Here is an 18,217-nt window from a genome sequence, read left to right as displayed (position 1 = left end):
TGTCACTAGTCGTATTGACCAGAGTTTCAACAAAGTGGCTGAACGTGTTCTAATGAGGCTACAGGAGAAGCTGAAAGGGGTAGAGGAAGGAACAGTGCTGAGTGTGGGTGGACAAGTGAATTTGCTCATCCAGCAAGCAATGGATCCCAAAAATCTCAGCCGACTTTTTCCTGGATGGAAAGCTTGGGTATAATCTTTGGCATATGAAAATCAGAATTGAAATTATAATCCACAATTTTCCCCAAAATTTGCTTTGAAATTGACTGAATAGCTAATAAGCTATAGCTAATAATAATGTAAGCTTAGATAATAGTATAATTTTTTTTTCATTAAAAAGATAGTCTAAAGATGTTATGTAACAGCCCTGAAGAATATTTCTTGGTTCTTTGTTTGGAAATAAGGATGCCAAATGTAGTATACTTCTAAACCAATCTTAGAGATTTCTTTGTCGAAATATTTCAGCATAGACATCTGTTAAGTGTTTTGAATCTAGTGAGTATAGTTTTAGATTTTGATACAAGCCTTATTGAATGATTCATTTGGAAGAATGATTGAAGAAGCACATAGATGTACAATTTTTTCCTCAGTTGCCATTAATACATTAAATAAATTCATTGTTTGGCATATCTAGGGGAAGGACAGCTAGAATAGTGAGAACACTGAAAATCATGTCATACTTTTAACAAAGGAGGGATAGAATAATAGCAATCTTGAGAAGAATTGAAGGGTTAGAATATGGATGCAGGATTAGAGTTGCTCTTTTGCTAGGACCAGTAGATGGAAATTATATAATGATAGATTTCAGCTCATTATAGGGAAGAAAATATAATTATATTTTAAGGTCATTAAAAAAATTATTTCACAAATGTTCCCACTCCCACAGAACTCTCCAGTGTTAGATAATGTTAAGTTAAATTTTGTTAAGACAGTTTAAATAAACCAACAATGGCTGACAAAGCACGCTTCATTTTGCACTTTTCTTTTGGGAGAAAGAAGCACCTTTTCCCTGCTTCTGTGTGTTTTACCCTTAGGGTTCTGGAGTCAAGAAAAGTCATTGCATTGATCAGAGTTCTGGTGTGTTCTAGTCTTGTTTTCCTTTATATTGTTATGGTCATTATGAAAAATATTCTCTTTCTTCTACCTTGCTTTCAGTTGTTCATATAAGTCTTTTCAAGTTTTTCTGAATTCTTCATTTTGCCCTTTCTCATGGTACAGTTGTAATCAGTTATATTCATAAATGAGGCATAATTACTACCAGTTATTTGACTATAAGTGGAAATTAATGAATTTTCAAACATAGGCTGATTGACAGCCTATTTGTGAATTCTTTCATGGAATGATCTTAGAATTCTAATTAACCATTTGCATTTTTAGTAAACTGCCTTTCTTTCACAATTTGTATTGGTGTTTATTTTCTAATGATGTCTTGATGAATAATTGTTGAATTGCTTGTGTGATATAAGAAGCTGAATGTTTAATACCTAACCTAAAGTTATTCTCATTAAAAACATTTCTTAAAAAGGAATCCTGTTACTTAATCTTAAATGAACAAAATTACCAAGTACCAGTTTGAAATGGGCTAACTAACTAGAAGGGAATTATTTTATGTGAAATACTGACTCCTATATAATGGAAAAGCTAGTCATTTATTTTGCTCATCTATTAAATGGAATTTTAAAACTGTTAATGTTTATAAACTATCTTCAAAAGGAAAATAGCTAGATACAAGAAATGGAATATTTTAATGACTTTTTTTTAGTAATACCCTTAAGTATTATTGGTAAGCAGCCACCATGTTGTTTATACTTCCCATATTTTATGCTCATATTATGTGAAAACTAGAAGACACAAGTTTTGCTTTCTATAGGCTGAACAAAATGGTGTGTAAGTTACATTGAATTCCCAAAGTTGCTCTTTTGCTTTTAGTTTAAGAAAATCTGGATAAGAGAATTTAAAGGACATGATTAGTTTTTATTGTGTTATGTTGTTGATGGTATACATCCTCAGTAGAGTTTTTGGTTACCTTCAATGTCTGGTAGTTACTATAGTATTCTCTAGTAGACATGCCAAAAGAGACACTGTATTCTGTTTTGGAAGTTTGGAGCTTTGTCAGTGTAGTAAATCAACACTTTTGAATTCTCTGTCAGCAAGTGCACATACCAGGAATACTGTATCAGTGGAAACAAGAAATTGAGATTGGGAAGGATTTTTCTAAAGATGATTATATCCTGCTTCTCAGTTTTTTGAAGGGGGGTGGGGAGCAGATAAGCAAGGGGAAGGGGTCTGGAATAGTAGAAGTAGAACCTAGCCCAAGAAAAGGATTGTTTACATATGTGTTTCTAGCCCTCTAAAGGGCTATAAAATCCAAAGGGCCTATCGTATTGTTGGGCTCATTCTCAAAAAAATTTATAGATTGGGTAAATGCATTTCACAATTAATAGTATGAAGAAAAAAGTGCAAAGCCATAGATTTTTTTATATCTCTTGTAAGAAAAGTTTAGTTACATTAATGTATTTTTTCTCTTTGAAATATGTACAATTAGAAATTCTGAGGATTAAAAAAAATTTAAAATTGGTGATGAAATGAATTTTCACATGTATTTAAAGGCCTACTCTTTTCACTGCCTTAGGTCAGTCTACTGTAAAACTTTATTAAGAACACAGTCTGCTAGTTTTGAATGCAGAGAAATGTATAATTAAAATTCTAGTTGCATGTTAATGAAATTTTATATTTTTGTAGAATTACTGTTAATACATCAATGCAAAATATATAGCAGACCATTTCATTAAAAGTAGAACTATAAAACAATATTAAAAACTCATACATTGGATTTCAAAGTGATGATTTTGTATTAGCAATGTGAATTTGTTAATGCCTATAAAATCCTAGGTTAAAAGCTATGTATAACTTTGGGGTTTTATTTTCCTTCATAAATAGAGAATGGTCTTAGTGTAATATATTAAAACCTTAGCTCTCTATGGTCTTCATTTTTAAAACTATCAATCAGGCTTCCTTTTGCACTTGGGTGGGTCATCTTGGCCAATTTGCAAATGGTATGGTTTGTTTCCTCTTGCCAAAGCCAATCTCTCTACAAATATCCTTGATCCTGTTCCCTCCCATATATCTCCAACGGTATTGTTCCCATAATGGCCTCTCCCTCTAATTTTTAGTCTCTCCTTGCTACCAACAAACATACCCTAGTCATTGCCATTCTGAAAAAACTCACTAGACCCTACCATCCCCATAAACCATTGTCTCTTCTTATTAATAACCAAATTCACATTTTCCAGTATTAAAATAATCTTTAATGAGTTGTGATCTTAAAGATACAGCAACAAGGCTTATTTCTTTATGGCATAGTGACTACATTAAGCAAAATGTTCTATTTCTATTTAAACTGTATTGCCTAAGGGGCTATATCATCCTATGTATGATGTGTATAAGTATACAGATTACTCTTTAAAGAATAAGGCAAAGAAATATCTAGGGTATAACTGATGTGTGCGGAAAATCAAAGAAAAATATGCTGAAGGCCGTCACACATCAGAGGTCTCTTCCAAGTAGTTATGAATTTTCTGCTTATTTCTTCAAATTTTCTTACTTTTTCGTATGTTCCAGGCCAGCAGGAGAAAAGTCTGATTGCAATACTGGATTCCATAATGTCCCAAACCTGAAACCTAAAGAAAAAATTTTACATGGTCAGTGGTTCAAATTGTGGAGAGATATTGACATCTAGAACTTCCACAACACTTGATGTGTAACTTTCTCAAGTCTCTCATCTCCATTTTAAGTAGTCAGAGATTAAATTGTATCTTCACTGCTATCAAAAGAACTCAAACCCCTTTGCTCAGCTCCCTTTTTCATTTCTCTTTCTTCATTGATCATTATTTTCTGAGGGAGGGATATTTCCCTCGAATTTCTCTAAATCTACTCCTCCTCCTCCTCCTCCTACTGCTACTACTCTACTTCAAAATCAGTTCCTAGCAGTTGGTTCTAGATGTTATCTTTTGTTACCTCCTCAGGATACTTGATTCCATATTCATTCCTTCCATCTCTTAACATTTTCAGTGTCATTCTCTCTACTGCTTCCTTCCCTCTTTCCATTAATGTAAAAAATTCTCCACCTTCATGGAAACCATCAACAAATATTTAAATAACTGTTAAGTGCCGGTCATTTTTAGACTTTGGAGATTCAAGTGCAAAGAATGAAACAATCCCTATTTGCAGGTGGGCTTACATTCTAACGAAGGAAACAAATATATATACACACACATATGTACAGTATAAATATAAAGTTAATAGTCTCCCATCATTCACGGTGGTTTTGTTCTGTAAAGTCAACATGAATGTTGAATTAGTGAATCCTGAACCATTGCTCCAAGAGGAAATACAGGGTTAGGGTCTTGCAAACCTCTGGTCACAACATTTTGTTGGTAGATCAATATGTAGTCTTGTTTTATATGTGTTACTGTTTAAAGAAACCTTTTTAAATATATATTTATTACAAGAAATTATACGTTAGTTTTCTCTTCCTTTTTCTGGATGTAGCCTATTGTTGATTCATTAACATTGAAATCATGACCAATAACACTGTAACTCATGCCTGAACGAAGCTCATCTAACACGTTTTCTCCATAAGGCACATCACAGCCTTGTTGTGCTTAAAACACTAGATGGCACTTCCACACTACGCTGGGGGCCATTTTAAGCAGTGAAATTACCCACAGATTGCAAAAAAATGGCAGACTGAAGGATATTTTGTTTAAAAATATGAGAGCATGGGGCGGCCAGGTAGCACAGCGAGTAAGAGCACCGGCTCCAGTGTTGAGAAGACCTGGAGATTGAATCCCAGGCTCAGACACTTAGCACCCAGCCAGAAACACCTGGCCGTGTAACCTTGAGCAAGTTACTTAACCCCGATTGCTTAAAAATAAATAAAGAAAGAAAGAATAAAAATAAAAATATGAGAGCAGAAACAAGAAGACATCTCACCTGCCTGCCATCTCATGTACTCACCACCTTCCAAGAACAAAATATTCCATCCTAATAATTTTGTTGTCCTCCCCTATGAAAATGTCAGCTTTTTGGGTGCAAGGATGATCTCTCTTCAAAATACTTGACCTCCTACACTTAGTAGAGTACCTGGCATATAGTAAGTACTTAGTAAATGCTTTTTCACAGATATTTCAGTGGACTTTTCACAAGTCCTCATTCCTTTTGAACTCTCTAGATAGTTTTTTCACTAAAGGAGCATCACTTCCTTAATGTTTCCTATGGATTTCATTCAGCTTTTCTAGGAGCAATTTGAAAGCATACTCTTTCTCCCAACCATTAGCCTTTCTCATTCGTCAGTTCTTTGACTTCTCTGCTAATTTCCCTAATGGACTCATTTAGCTTCAATTATTATTTCTTTGCTGACTATTTAATCTGTGTATCAAGTCAATCCTGACCCACTGAATGGATCTCTTATCTCATATTTAACCATGTCTACAGAATGTTTTCCCTTAGATATGCTACTAAAAATTAAAATCAATGCTAACCCATGTCCTATATACCAACTCCATAATCAATTTGTTTTTTCTCATGTTTTCCTCATTCACACTCCCTTCATGAGGCTTATATTCCACTGGGGAAGTAGCATTCAAAATAAATATACAAAAGGAATAGTTTAAAAAGAGAAAGAGAAATGTTAAACCACTGAGGAAAGGCTTTCCAGAGGAACTGTACTTGAGCCAAGCCTTGAAGGAGTGAAAGAATTATTCTGAGAGATAGAACTTATTAGAAAGTACATTCTAGGCAAGGAGAACAGTGTTTGTGAATGCACTTAGACAAAAGATGGAGAGTGATGGAGTTCAGCCCCAGCCCCAGGGCAGGGGCAGTAGCTGTGGCAGCAACAGCAACTGTTTCCAGAGCACTGTTTACACAGATGGTGGGGGGATTGAGCGGCTGATCAGAGGATGATTGCTGGGATCTCTTTTCTGGTTCTCTGAGACAGGATTCTCTTGCTTTGCCCTACTTGGATCTGGGTCACAGTCCTGCGTGGTAGTCCTGGGGTGAGGAGGAGTGCTGGCATGGCAGAGCTTGTGGCAGCTATGGAGAGTGAATCCTCCTTACAGTTCCAGGATAGAAAAGAGTACTTGGAGTCACAGACCAGAGCACAGGCCAGGAGAGGAGTAAATGCCTCTCCTTTGAACTTACCCCCTTGGAAGAGCTGAAAATATACAGGTCCCTAGAAGTTCCTCTGAAAACAGCTATACAAAACCCCTGAAGCCTGGGACAGTACATTCATCCCCACCCCCACTGGAAGCATAGTCCTACCTTGACAAAGAGCTAGAAAGTATTTGGCTGGGAAAATGAGAAAACGGCATTAAAAAACTGACTATAGAATCTTACTTTGGTGACAAAGAAGATCAAAACATACAACCAGAAGATGACAACAAAGTCAAAACTCCTATATCAAAAGCCTCCAAGAAAAATATGAATTGGTCACAGGCCATGGAAGAGCTCAGAAAGTATTTTGAAGGGTAACACGTTAGCAGCTTCTACATTAAGGGATTGAAGGGCTTGGGATATGATATTCCAGAGGTCAAAGGAGCTAGGATTAAAATCAAGAGCCACCTACCCAGCAAAACTGAATATAATACTTCAGGGGAGGAAATTCAATGAGATATAGAGGTCTTTCAAGCATTCTTGATGAAAAGACCAGAGCTGAATAGAAAATTTGACTTTTAAATATAAGAATCCCAAGAAGCATGAAAAGGTAAACAGGAAAGAGAAATCATAAGGGATTTATTAAAGTTGAACTGTTTACATTCCTACATGGAAAGATTTGTAACTCATGAGACCTTTCTCAGTATAAGGGTAGTTAGAGGGAAGATAGATGGATGGATGGCACAGGGTAAGTTGAATATGAAGGAGTGATATCTAAAAAATAAACTTAAGGGGTGAAAGGAATATATTGGGAAGAGAAAGGGAGAGATAGAATGGAGTAAATTATCTCACATAAAATAGACAAGAAAAAGGTTTCACAATGGAGGGGAAAAGGGGGAAGGTGAGAGGGAATGAGTGAACCTTACTCATCAGATTTGTGTTTAGGAGAGAGTAACATACACACTCAATTGGATACCTTACCCTATAGGAAAGTAAGGGGAAAGTGGATGGGGGAATGTAGCACCAATGTAATATTCATAGTGCCCACAATCTCTCTCTCTCCATATATATATATATATATATATATATATATATATATATACCTGAATGGTGCTCAATTGCAAAGTATAACAGACTCTCCATATAGAAGACAGAAGCAAAGCATTTATTCAGACACCAGAAAACCAAATCCCAACACTGGGAAACTGAATCCATCATAGCAACATAGAAGTTAATGCACCACAACGTATCTCAGACTCCCACTATCCTTTAACCTTCCCACAAACCAATACAAGACCAATATTTACTCACTAGCCTGGCTGATTCCCTGGGATGAGTGCTCTTCTCCCAGCTGTCTAGTCTAGCTCTGACTCCCAGCTTCCTCTGAGCTCTGCTCCACCCTTCAGCAAACTCCTTCCACCACAGGCTCCATGTGATTACATTCAGCCTATTAGGAGGCAGTTTATTTTCAAAGCAGGGAAAGTCTTCAAATTCCCACTACCATGATGGGGGGGAGAGGGATGATAGAAGGGAGGGCAGATTGGGGGAGGGGGTGGTCAGAAGCAAACACTTTTAAAAAGGGACAGGGTCAAAGGACAAAATAAAATAAGTGGGGGGGGTGGGATAGGATGGAGGGAAATAGAGTTAGTCTTTCACAACATGACTTATGAAAGTGTTTTGTATAGCTACACATGTATAACCTATATTGAATTGCTTGCCTTCTCAATGAGGGTGGGTGGGGAGAGAAAAAGGGAGAGAATGTGGAACTCAAAGCTTTAAAAACAAATTTTAAAAATTGTTTCTACGGTCAACTGGGAAATAAGATATACAGACAATGGAGTATAGAAATCTATCTTGCCCTAAAAGAAAGTAAGGGGGAAGGAGATAAGGGAGGGGGTTGTGATAGAAGGGAGGGCATATTGGGGGAAGGGATAATCAGAATGTATGCCATCTTGGGGTGTGGGGAAGGGGAGAGATGGGGAAAAAATATGGAACTCAAAATCTTGTGGAAATGAATGTTGAAAACTAAAAATTAATTTTAAAAAATTTAACAACAAAAAGAATAATCAAAGTTGACTCCAAAGTTACAAATCTAGGTGACTGGGAGTATGGTGATGTCTTTTAACAACAAAAGGGAAATCTGGAGGAAATACATAGAGGGAGAGATGAATTACATTCGATACCTAGTGAGTTTGAGATATTTACAGGACATCCTGCAGGCAACTGTTGATGCAGGGCTAGAATTTAGGTGAGAGGTTAAGACTGGATATAAGACATGATATTTGAATCCATGGGAACAGAGAACATCACCAAGGGAGAGAGTAGATTTAGTAGCTAAGACATTATTAGCAATCTTAGGGAAAGCAATTTCAGTGGGGTGGTGGGGTCAAAAGCCAGACTGCTAGGAATTGAGAAGTAAATAGGTAATAAGGAAAGGGAGGCAAGAAGCATAGGGGATTCTATCCAGGAATTATGCAGTGAAATGAAGGAAAGAGAAAGATGGTAGCTTGAGGGGATGGCAGAGCAAAGGGAGATATTCTTCAGGATGAGTAGGACCTGAGTGTGTTTATGTAGTAGGGACAGAAAGGGGGAGGTAAACAAGAAAGAGAAAGGAATAATCTGGTGGAATGATGAGGCACAGCCCTAAAGGAAACAAGCCGATGAGATGAAGGACAAAAAGAGGAACAAAAGCTGACAAGGAGAAGAACAAACTTCCTCCGACTCCACTAAAGCAAGAGACGATGGGAGGTGTAGAGGAATTCTGAGGTACAGAATAAGAGATGTACAGGAGCTTGTATCAGCAATGCCATATTCACAATGCCTATAGAGATTACAAATATGCTGATATAATTATCCATCACAAAATACATCAGGTTTGCCATTTGGGGAAATAAACTAGAAAATTTATTAAGATACCAAAAGACTGAGTCCCAAAACCAGAAAGTGAAAGCCATCAGAGTAGTTATGACATTGGCACAGGTAGATAAAGTAGAAAGCACCCACATTCTCAAGCCTTTAAAACAGAACAGGCTACCTCAGGCAAAGGTCCTCCTCTCCCCACTCACAGCAACCACCCAGCGTCCGGGAAGCGCGCTCCCAGCAGCTCCGGCCCCCGGCAGTGCTCAGCAGGAGTCCTAACTCCAAAAAAAAAAAAAAAAAAAAGGGCAACCGCAACCGCTGCCAACCGCCAACCGCAGGACCGTTAGCTCGGCTTTCACTTTTTCTCGCTTTCCGCTTTCTCTTGCTCTGCTATGTCAGCACGTCCATGGGGCATGGAAGATCTTTAAATCCCATAATCCTTACAGAGCTTTATAATAGCTGCTCTTGGGAGTACAAGAGAAAAGCATCAAGTATAAATGAAAGGGTTGCAGGTGCAGCAGTGAAGACAGTTGCAATTAGATGACATGAATCTGTAGTATACTGAAGTTGCATATCCATCGATAAGAAGCCCAAGTACATCTTCAGCTCCATGGAAGGTCGAGGAAATCAGGGACTTCCTTGATGTTCCTTGCTAAATACATTTTAAAAAAAGAAAGTGGGCAAGAATATCAAGGGACACACTGAAAAAAAAATGATGAAAGTAATCTTGCACTCTTGGACTTTAAAACATACTATGCACTTCTGCCAAGATGGCTCCCTGAATGAAAAAAAGGCCATCTAGTTCCTATATGCCTACTCCAGCAATAGCCCTGAAGTTCAAACCAAAGCAAATTTTAATGATTTAAAAATTCAATGAGAAACTACAGTGACTTTTCCCACCCCTGAACAGCACAAAAAATTAGCTAGAAGGCCACAAACAATGGGAAAGGAGGCCTATTTAGTAATGTCACTGCCAACACAGGGCAGCTTCCCAGGGTGATCAGAGACAAGACACATGTGGCCTGCAAAGCTCTTTGTCTACTGGCAACAAAAGCAGAGGGCTCCCCAGAGAAAATCCTCAAATGGTCAGAAAGTCCTTGGAAGCCTCAGGGAATATCAGTGACCACCAACCAGTACGGTGTCCCCGGTCTACGAACTCTCAGGTCCTTCACATTCTGTCCTGAGATGGCCCTGAACATCCAGCATGATAAACTTAAAAATCTGGGGTGGAGGGGGTTAATATTGGGAGGTAGAGGTCAGCACAAGACCCCAGGGAACTCAAGTCAACGTCAAGTACCCCATACAAAAGCAGAGTAGGGACCAAGAGTCTGGCCCTGGCACAAAGTCCCAATTTAGGAACTAAAGCTGGAGAGGTGGGTAACTCTAAGAAAACAGCAAATTTTTTTGCAAATCTAGAAATCTCCCCAAAGAAGCAACTCCATGACAGCTGAAAGCAGAGAAAAAAGAAAAACAAGGTTCCCAAACTTATTTGGCCTATAGTCCCCTTTTAAAAAAGTTAACTCAGTGCCCCCCTGGGGTTGGGTTAGATTATTCAATGCCCCTCAATTACACCTGAGGCTACTACCAACCTCCTGGATTGTTGCAATGCCCCCAAGGGGCGGTATCACCCACTTTGGGAACCTATGGACTACATGAATACCGAGAAGAAATAGATAAATAAAATCTCTGGAGGAAAGAATTGGAAGGAGAATAAATAGCTTTGAAGAGAAAGTGATAAACATCTTACTCACAAATTGGACTCCCTGAAAATTAAAATAGACCAACAGAAGTTGAGATAGTGGAGAAGCTGAGATGCCATGAGATAGCAAGGAATATTAGAAAAAATAATAGAAGAAAACAGCCTGGAAAACAGGTCAAGGAGAAATAACTGAAAAATCATTGGATTGCTGGAAAACAAAAAGTTAAAAAAAAAAAGCCTGGACACTATATTTCAAGAAATCATAAATTAAAAACTATCAATATCTACTAGAACCAAAGGGTAAAATAAAAATAGAATCCACTGAAATGGATCCTGAAATCCTGAAAACGACCCCAAAAGTCAAAGCCTCCTTGCCCCCAGGAATAGCATAGTCAAAATTCAGGGTGCTCATTATCAAAGAAAAAAATAATGCAAACATCCAGAAAAAACAAGTTCAAATACTTAGTAACTACCTACAGTCAGGATCACACAAAGTGAACAAGTTTACACATATTGAAATAAGGATCTGTGGAATACAGTATTCCAAAGGGTGAAGTATATTAACTTAGGCAAAGAATAACTTACCCTTCAAAATGAGTATAATCGCTATGGGGGAAAATGAATCATTAATAGAACAGAGGACTTTCAAGCATTTTTGATGAAAAGACCAGAACTGAGTTAGAAACTCTAAAATAAAACCCCAAGAGGTCAGAGAAACCTAGAAAGGTAAATTTATTTGTGTAACTAGAAGGAGCTGAATAATGAGGCAGTGCTCACATTCCAATAAAAAGAAACAGGTGTCCTTTCAGAAACTTAATGTCTTCACAGGATATTGGGGGAGTTAAAAAAAAATAAAAAACACAAAACACAGATCCTGGGGATGGACTGGTTCTGTTTTGAGGGTTTGAAGAGACAGACAAGAAAGGTTAATTGAAAGGACAGAAGGATAAAACACAATGTAGAGAGAGGAGGAAAAAGAGTTGGAACGTCATAATTGGGTTTTGTTGTTTAGTTGTGTCTGACTCTCTGTGATCCCATTTGGAATTTTCCTAGCAAAGATACTGGAGCAGTTTGACATTTACTGCTCCAGCTCATTTTACAGATGAGGAAACTAAGGCATATAGGGTCAAGTAACTAGACAAGTCATATATCCAGTAAATGTCTGAGGTTAGATTTGAACTGATGAAGATGATGAGTATTACTGACCCCAGGCCCAGCACCGTGCCACCTAGGTGTCCTGCATAACTGGGTTACATCCCCCAAAAAAGTATACAAACATGGAAGAAGGGATAGGAGGACTTGGCATCAAATGAAATTAACTTTTATCTGAAACGGACAAAGGAGTGTTGAACACACACAGAAACAGAAATTGTTTGGTGTAGAAATACATCAAATTTAGGTGCGGCTAAGTGGCACAGTGAATAGAGCACTGGCCCTGAAGTCAGGAGGACCTGAGTTCAAATCCGGCCTCAGACACAACACAAAAACTAGCCATGTGACCTTGGGCAAGTCAGTTAACCCCAAGTGCCCTCCAAAAAGTAAAAAAATAAAAATAAAAAAGAAATACATCAAATTTGACAAACATCAAACAACTGGAAAACCAATAGAAATTGGGGAGGGGAGATGGGGTATCAGGGAAGAGAGAGAGAAACAAAGAGGAAGGTAACAAGCAAAACACAAAATTCCTGATTCTGAAGAAAGGTTTAAAAGGTGTAAAAAAGTTAAGGAAGCCCCTTAGGTTCTAGTTCTTTTTCTTAACTTTTTTTTTACCCCTTACAAGAGCAATTTTATTTACAGTCTTGTCTTTCAAAATAAGTCTTTATCAACTACTATAGCAGTTTAAGTCTACTTTAAAATACAGACCTCTCAAAATGTTGGAACTAAGTTTAGTCATGATAGTTTATCATATCTAGCTTTAAAATGGCTTACCTAGAATATTAGCTGAAGAGTTGCTTGTAGCAATGCTTTTCCAATTGTTGACATACCTAAGCACACAATAACATGTATTTGTAAATAAATATCAATAATAAATCAATGTAAAATAAACCAATGAAGAAACAAATATTACTTGTATTTCCATTACTGTTGAGGGCACCAGCAGCCTTCCCTTCACTTAGGTTCACAACTATCAGCATCATCCTTGACTCCTCACTCTAATTCATTCCAAATATCCAGTAAATTGCTAAATCTTATCTTTTTTTTCCTTCTCCACATTTCTTGGACCCTTATTTCCACTTAAACAGCTATCATCTCAGTTCAGTCCCTCATTACTTCTCACTGCAACTATTACAATAGCCTCCTAATTTGTTCTCCCTGGCCCGAGTCTCTCTCCACTTCAACCCTTCGCCCACATAGCTGCCCAGTTATTCCTGAAACAGATCTTAGATTATGAGCTCCTTAAGAACAGGTACTGGTCAAGATGGGTAGAAGCACGACCTCTGAGCAGCTCTGTCTTCCACCTTCCCCAATCAATGTAAAAAGGGGACTCTGAACAAACTTTGGAGCTGCAAAACCCACAAAATGACAGAGAAGCTAACATCCTGCTGAGGACAGCCCAGCAGGCCGGCAGGAATTGGCCAGCACAGAGCTCTGGGAGCCGAGCCCAGGCCCGGGAGCCAGAGGTTTTAGCCCCAGGGAGGGCCTGACAAGCTGCTGGCCAGAGGGACTCCAGATCAGCAGCAGCTGTGGCCATTTCCAGAATTATCAACACATAGATGCAAAGGACAAAGTGAGAGGTCAGTGCAATCTGGACTTTGGGACCCAGTAAGTGGGAGTGTGTCGGCCACTGAGACACCAGCACAGCCAGCCAGTGCCACATGGCAGCTTTAGCTCCTGGCCTGCAGAGTGTAGGGGGACCAAGCAACCAGTCTAAGGGGTAATCGCTCTTGCTTTAACCTACTTGGATCTGGATTGAAGTCTAGGGTGGAAGTCCTGGGGCGTGTGTCCAGCTTGCCAGAGCTTGTGAAGGCTTCAAAGAGGGCACCCAACTAATACCTCCGGCAGCTGAGAAAACCCCAGTGTTTGGGACGAAAGCTCCCCTGTCTGGTGGCAGAGTTCTACTGTGGCAAAAAGCCCAGGGGTCAAGTGACTGAGGGGCGACATGACCAGGCAAAGGAAATAAAGCAAACAGAAGATTCCAACATTAGACTCCTATTTTGGGGACAAAAAGAAGCAAAGCATGGAACAGGAGGAAGACAGTGAAGTCAGAACTCCTGCACCAAAAGCTTCAAAGGAAAATACAAGCTGGTTACAGGCCATAGAGGACCTTAAGAAGCAGATAAGAGAATTGGAGGAAAAATTGGGAAGAGAAATGAGAACAATGCAAGAAAATTATGAAATGAGAGTCAACAGCCTGACTGAGGAAAATACTACCTTAAAAAATAGACTAACTCAAACGGCAAAAGAGGTTCAAAAAGCCAATGTGGAGAAGAATGCCTTAAAAAGCTGAATTTGCCAGATGGGAAAAGAATCTCAAAAGCTCAATCAGGAGAATCATTGCTTCAGAATTAGATTGGTGCAAATGGAAGCTAATGACTTTATGAGAAATCAAGATGCTGTTAAACAGATCCAAACAAATGAAAGAATAGAAGGCAAGGTGAAATATCTTATGGGAAAAACCACTGACCTGGAAAATAGATGCAGGAGAGATAATTTAAAAATTATATAATACCTGAAAGCCATGATCAAAGTAAGAACCTAGAAATCATCCTCTAGGAAGTTCTCAAAGAAAACTGCCCTGATGTTTTAGAACCAAAGGGCAAAATAGGGGTTGAAAGAATCCACCAATCACCTCCTGAAAAAAATCCTAAAAAGAAAACTTCTAGGAATATTATAGCCAGGTTCCGGAATTCCCAGATTAAGGACAGAATATTACAAGCAGCTAGGAAGAAATAATTTGAATATTGTGGAAACACAATCAGGATAACCCAGGATCTGGCAGCTTCTACACTGAGGGATCAAAGGGTTTGGAATATGATATTCCGGAGGTCAAAGGAGCTGGGATTAAAACCAAGAATCACCTACCCAGCAAAACTGAGTATCATGTTTCAGGGGAAAATATGGTCATTCAGTGGAATAGAGGACTTTCAAGCATTCTTGATGAAAAAACCAGAGTTGAATAGAAAATTTGACATTCAGATACAAGAAGCAAGAGAAGCATGAGAGGGTAAACAGGGAAAAGAAATCATAAGGAACTTCTCAAAGTTGAACTATTAACATTCCTACATGGAATAACAATAATTGTAACTGATGAAACTTTTCTCAGTATGAAAATAGTTGAAGGGAATAGAAATATATATGTCTATATATGAGGGTATATGGACATATGAATACATATGTGAATGTGTTTATATATGTTTACAGGTATACATAGATAGAGGGCACAGGACCAATTTAACAGGAAGCAATGATACTTAAAAGGTGAAATTAAGAGGGGAGAGAAGAATATAATGAGAGGAGATGGGGAGAGACAGAATGGGGTAAACTATCTCATAAAGAAGAGGCAAGGGAAAATGGTTACAATGGAGGGGAAGAATAGGAAGGCAAAAGGGAATGGGTCAACCTTATTCTCATTGAATTTGGCTTGGGGAGGGAATGAAATACACACTAAATAGAGTATCTCACCCTACAGGAGAGTATGGGGGGAAGGGGATGAGAAAGGGGATGATGGAAGGGAGGGCAGGCTGAGGGGGAGGGAAGTTGGAAGCACCCACTTTTGAAAAGGGACGGGATCAAAGTAGAGAATAGAACAAGTGGGAGGTGGGATAGGAGGGAGGGAAATATAGTCAGTCTTTTACAATATATCTACTATGTTATTGTTTTGCATTAGCTACACATGTACAACCTACACTGAACTGCTTATCTTCCCAGTAAGGGTAGGTGACAAGGGAGGAAGGGAATGAATCTTTAATTCAAAGTTTTAAAATCAAATGTTTAAATATACATATATATATATATATATATATACACATACATATACTATTATTAATTCTATTTTACATGTAATTGGTAAATAAGATATACAGGCACTGGGGCATAGAGATCCACCATGCCCTACTGGAAAAGTCAAAAGGGGTATGGGAGAAAATACAGGAGAGGGCAGATTAGAGGAGGGGATATCTTATGGGACTGCTATTTTGAGGCGGTAGGTAGGGGAAAAACAGGGAGAAAATTTATAACTCAAAATCTGGCGGAAATGAATGATGTAAATCAGAAGCTTATTAAGCATTTGAAAAATGAAAAAAAAATAATGCAAACTGAACCCGAAAAAAAAAAACCAGGCACTGTGTTTTTGCCTTTCTTTGTATTCCCAAATGTTTAACATGTGTCTGGCACATAATGAATACTTGAAGCTTATTGACCAACCCTCCTACCTACTCAGTAAATTCTAAAGGCTTCTTATTACCTCTAGGATCAAATACAGACATCTCTTAGGTTACCCTTCATGACCTGACCCCCTTTCTATCTTTGCTGTTTTCTTATGCATTATTCTCCTTCATACACTCTCTATTCTAACCATTTTATCCTACTTGATGGTCTTTTTCTTTGTACCTACAACTCAGAAATTGCTACTATACCGGAAAAAAAATTATTGAAAAAAATAAATTTCAAGGTTTGCCTGTTTGCAGTTATCATTGTTATGCCAGGTATCATTCATAACTCAGGGATCTATGAAATAGGAAATTGAACAGCTGTAGTGGGAACCTCTTCTATACCCAAATAGTCCTGGTAGTTTCTTATTTGGAAACATTCTCCTCTCCTTTCCCACTAAAAACATTCTGAGAGGTACTAGGTTACCAACTAGCTTGTTGGAACAAGGTAGGTTATTTGTTTAAAAAACATTCTAAATCATCTAATGCCTCTTCTAAAGGGAGATTACTTTTCAGTGCTATAATACTCCTAATATTAGTTTTATTCTTTCATTTCTTAATTTAAAGAACACCAAAAAAGAACATTTCCATATACAAAGTAGAACAGAAAAAGAGGATTTCATGTGAATCTGCAAATCTCCATTGTGTAAAGCTTGCTTTAAAAACCACATATGTAATAAATTCAATATGTTAATTTAAAAACTGCCCAGCTAGCCAGTGTTTCTTTCTGCACTTCCTTCTGATCTCTGCATTTAAAAGTGAATGGGATATGAAAAACTTCACAGGGGCTGGTAGGTAGTGCAGTAAGTAAAGTGTAGGACCCGGAGTCCAGAGGACCTGACCTGAGTTCGGTTCCAGCCTCAGACACTTAGCACCCACACAAAAATACTAGCCCTGTAACCTTGGGCAAGTTACTTAACCCCCATTGCCCTCCAAAAAGCAAAAAAAAACAAAAACAAAACACCCCCCAAAAAACTTCACAATGTCCTAGAATCTAGTGGCAGGTTTGCGTTTCACCCTTCCCCCTTCTTTGCTACCGCCACATCAGCATTAAGCCCCCTTTCAGGAGTCTTTCAATCTCCACCCTTGTTTGCCACACCCTTATCAGCATTAGGCCTTTTAGGGGTTTTCGACCTCCACCCTTGCTTTCAACCTTTTCCCCTCCCTCACTTTAGAGGTTGCCAAATAAAGACATGAATAATGATACCCTATTTCCCGCCTCCAATAGGGTGGGCTTCTTTGTTATTTGCCATTGGGGAAGATTTCTAACCAAGACTGGGAGAAGGGAGGCGAGGAAAGGAGGAAAGGAGTAAAGGCTTGATTTCATTAGGGTATAAATTCTTGTTCTGTCTTCTGTAACATGCCTCCTCTCACTGATCTTTCATGGAGAGGACTGCCCTCTTCACCAGGGGAAAAAGAATAAAAATTTCCTGTTTTTATCCTGAGAAACCTTGATTAAATTTTGTTGTTTTAAATTGTTCTTGATTAAATTTTAAATGAGGTTTTTAATCCCTTACAAAAACATGCTTCAATAACCCTCTTTTCTTTTTTTTTTTTTGACTGCTCTATCATATGCTTCACTTTTTCCCCTAAATCTCTGCTCACCTCCCTACCCTACTTGCAAAGGAAAAATAAATCCTTATAGCAAATAGACATAATCAAGTCAAGTAATTAATCTGTTAGCATATACTCTGCATTGTCTTTAGAAACAGTCTTAGACTTCTTATTTCCAAAGTTTGGCTAGAAGGGAAAAATGCCTGATCTCACTGAATTCCACTCCCTTTCTCACATAAATCCTTATGCCCCCAATCTCTAAAACCAACAAATTCAATAAAAGAATAAGGATGGGAAGCCTGATATAATCAGCTTATCTGCTGGAACTCATCTGAATCCTTCACCTTTCAAACTTTCAGAATTTTTGAAAGCACAAAAATTAGGGAACAGATAGTTAACTGATTAAAAACATTTTAGTAATACATAGTCCTGAATGTATCTAATTTATCAAGTATCCATGTTTTCTACAATTAAATTTTTGTAGAACCTAATACATGTCTGTTCTATGAGAGTATTCAGGAAATTGTTTTTAAAAATAATACTAGTGAAGAAAAATTTTTCTAAGAAGATGAAATTTTTTAGAATA

At 38.1% G+C, this 18,217-nt stretch overlaps 2 protein-coding genes across 9 annotated transcripts in view; one reads left to right on the top strand and one right to left on the bottom strand.

Moving 5' to 3' along the window:
• Positions 1–2,907, top strand: part of ATM (ATM serine/threonine kinase) — a 122,810-nt gene extending 119,903 nt beyond the window's left edge. For all 4 annotated transcript variants that reach the window (XM_069080497.1, XM_069080494.1, XM_069080493.1 and 1 more), the window contains exon 63: positions 10–2,907. In XM_069080497.1, the coding sequence (XP_068936598.1) occupies positions 10–193 (184 nt within the window). In that variant the 3' untranslated portion in view covers positions 194–2,907. The remainder of the gene's footprint in view (positions 1–9) is intronic.
• Positions 2,908–3,284: 377 nt separating this feature from the next.
• The window catches only part of CUNH11orf65 (chromosome unknown C11orf65 homolog), a 64,060-nt gene continuing 49,127 nt past the window's right edge, over positions 3,285–18,217 (bottom strand). For all 5 annotated transcript variants that reach the window (XM_069080506.1, XM_069080507.1, XM_069080505.1 and 2 more), the window contains 2 exons: positions 12,638–12,693; positions 3,285–3,677 (listed from right to left, as the gene is read on the bottom strand). In XM_069080506.1, coding sequence (XP_068936607.1) covers positions 3,598–3,677; positions 12,638–12,693 — 136 coding nt within the window. In that variant the 3' untranslated portion in view covers positions 3,285–3,597. The remainder of the gene's footprint in view (positions 3,678–12,637; positions 12,694–18,217) is intronic.

This window comes from Petaurus breviceps, unplaced genomic scaffold (genome assembly GCF_028583685.1).
Source record: "Petaurus breviceps papuanus isolate PSGF00001 unplaced genomic scaffold, PetGlider_PUasm1.0 91133, whole genome shotgun sequence".
Taxonomy (NCBI): domain Eukaryota; kingdom Metazoa; phylum Chordata; class Mammalia; order Diprotodontia; family Petauridae; genus Petaurus; species Petaurus breviceps.
The sequence above is the reverse complement of the archived record's forward strand: the minus strand, read 5'-3'. Positions and strand labels throughout refer to the sequence as shown.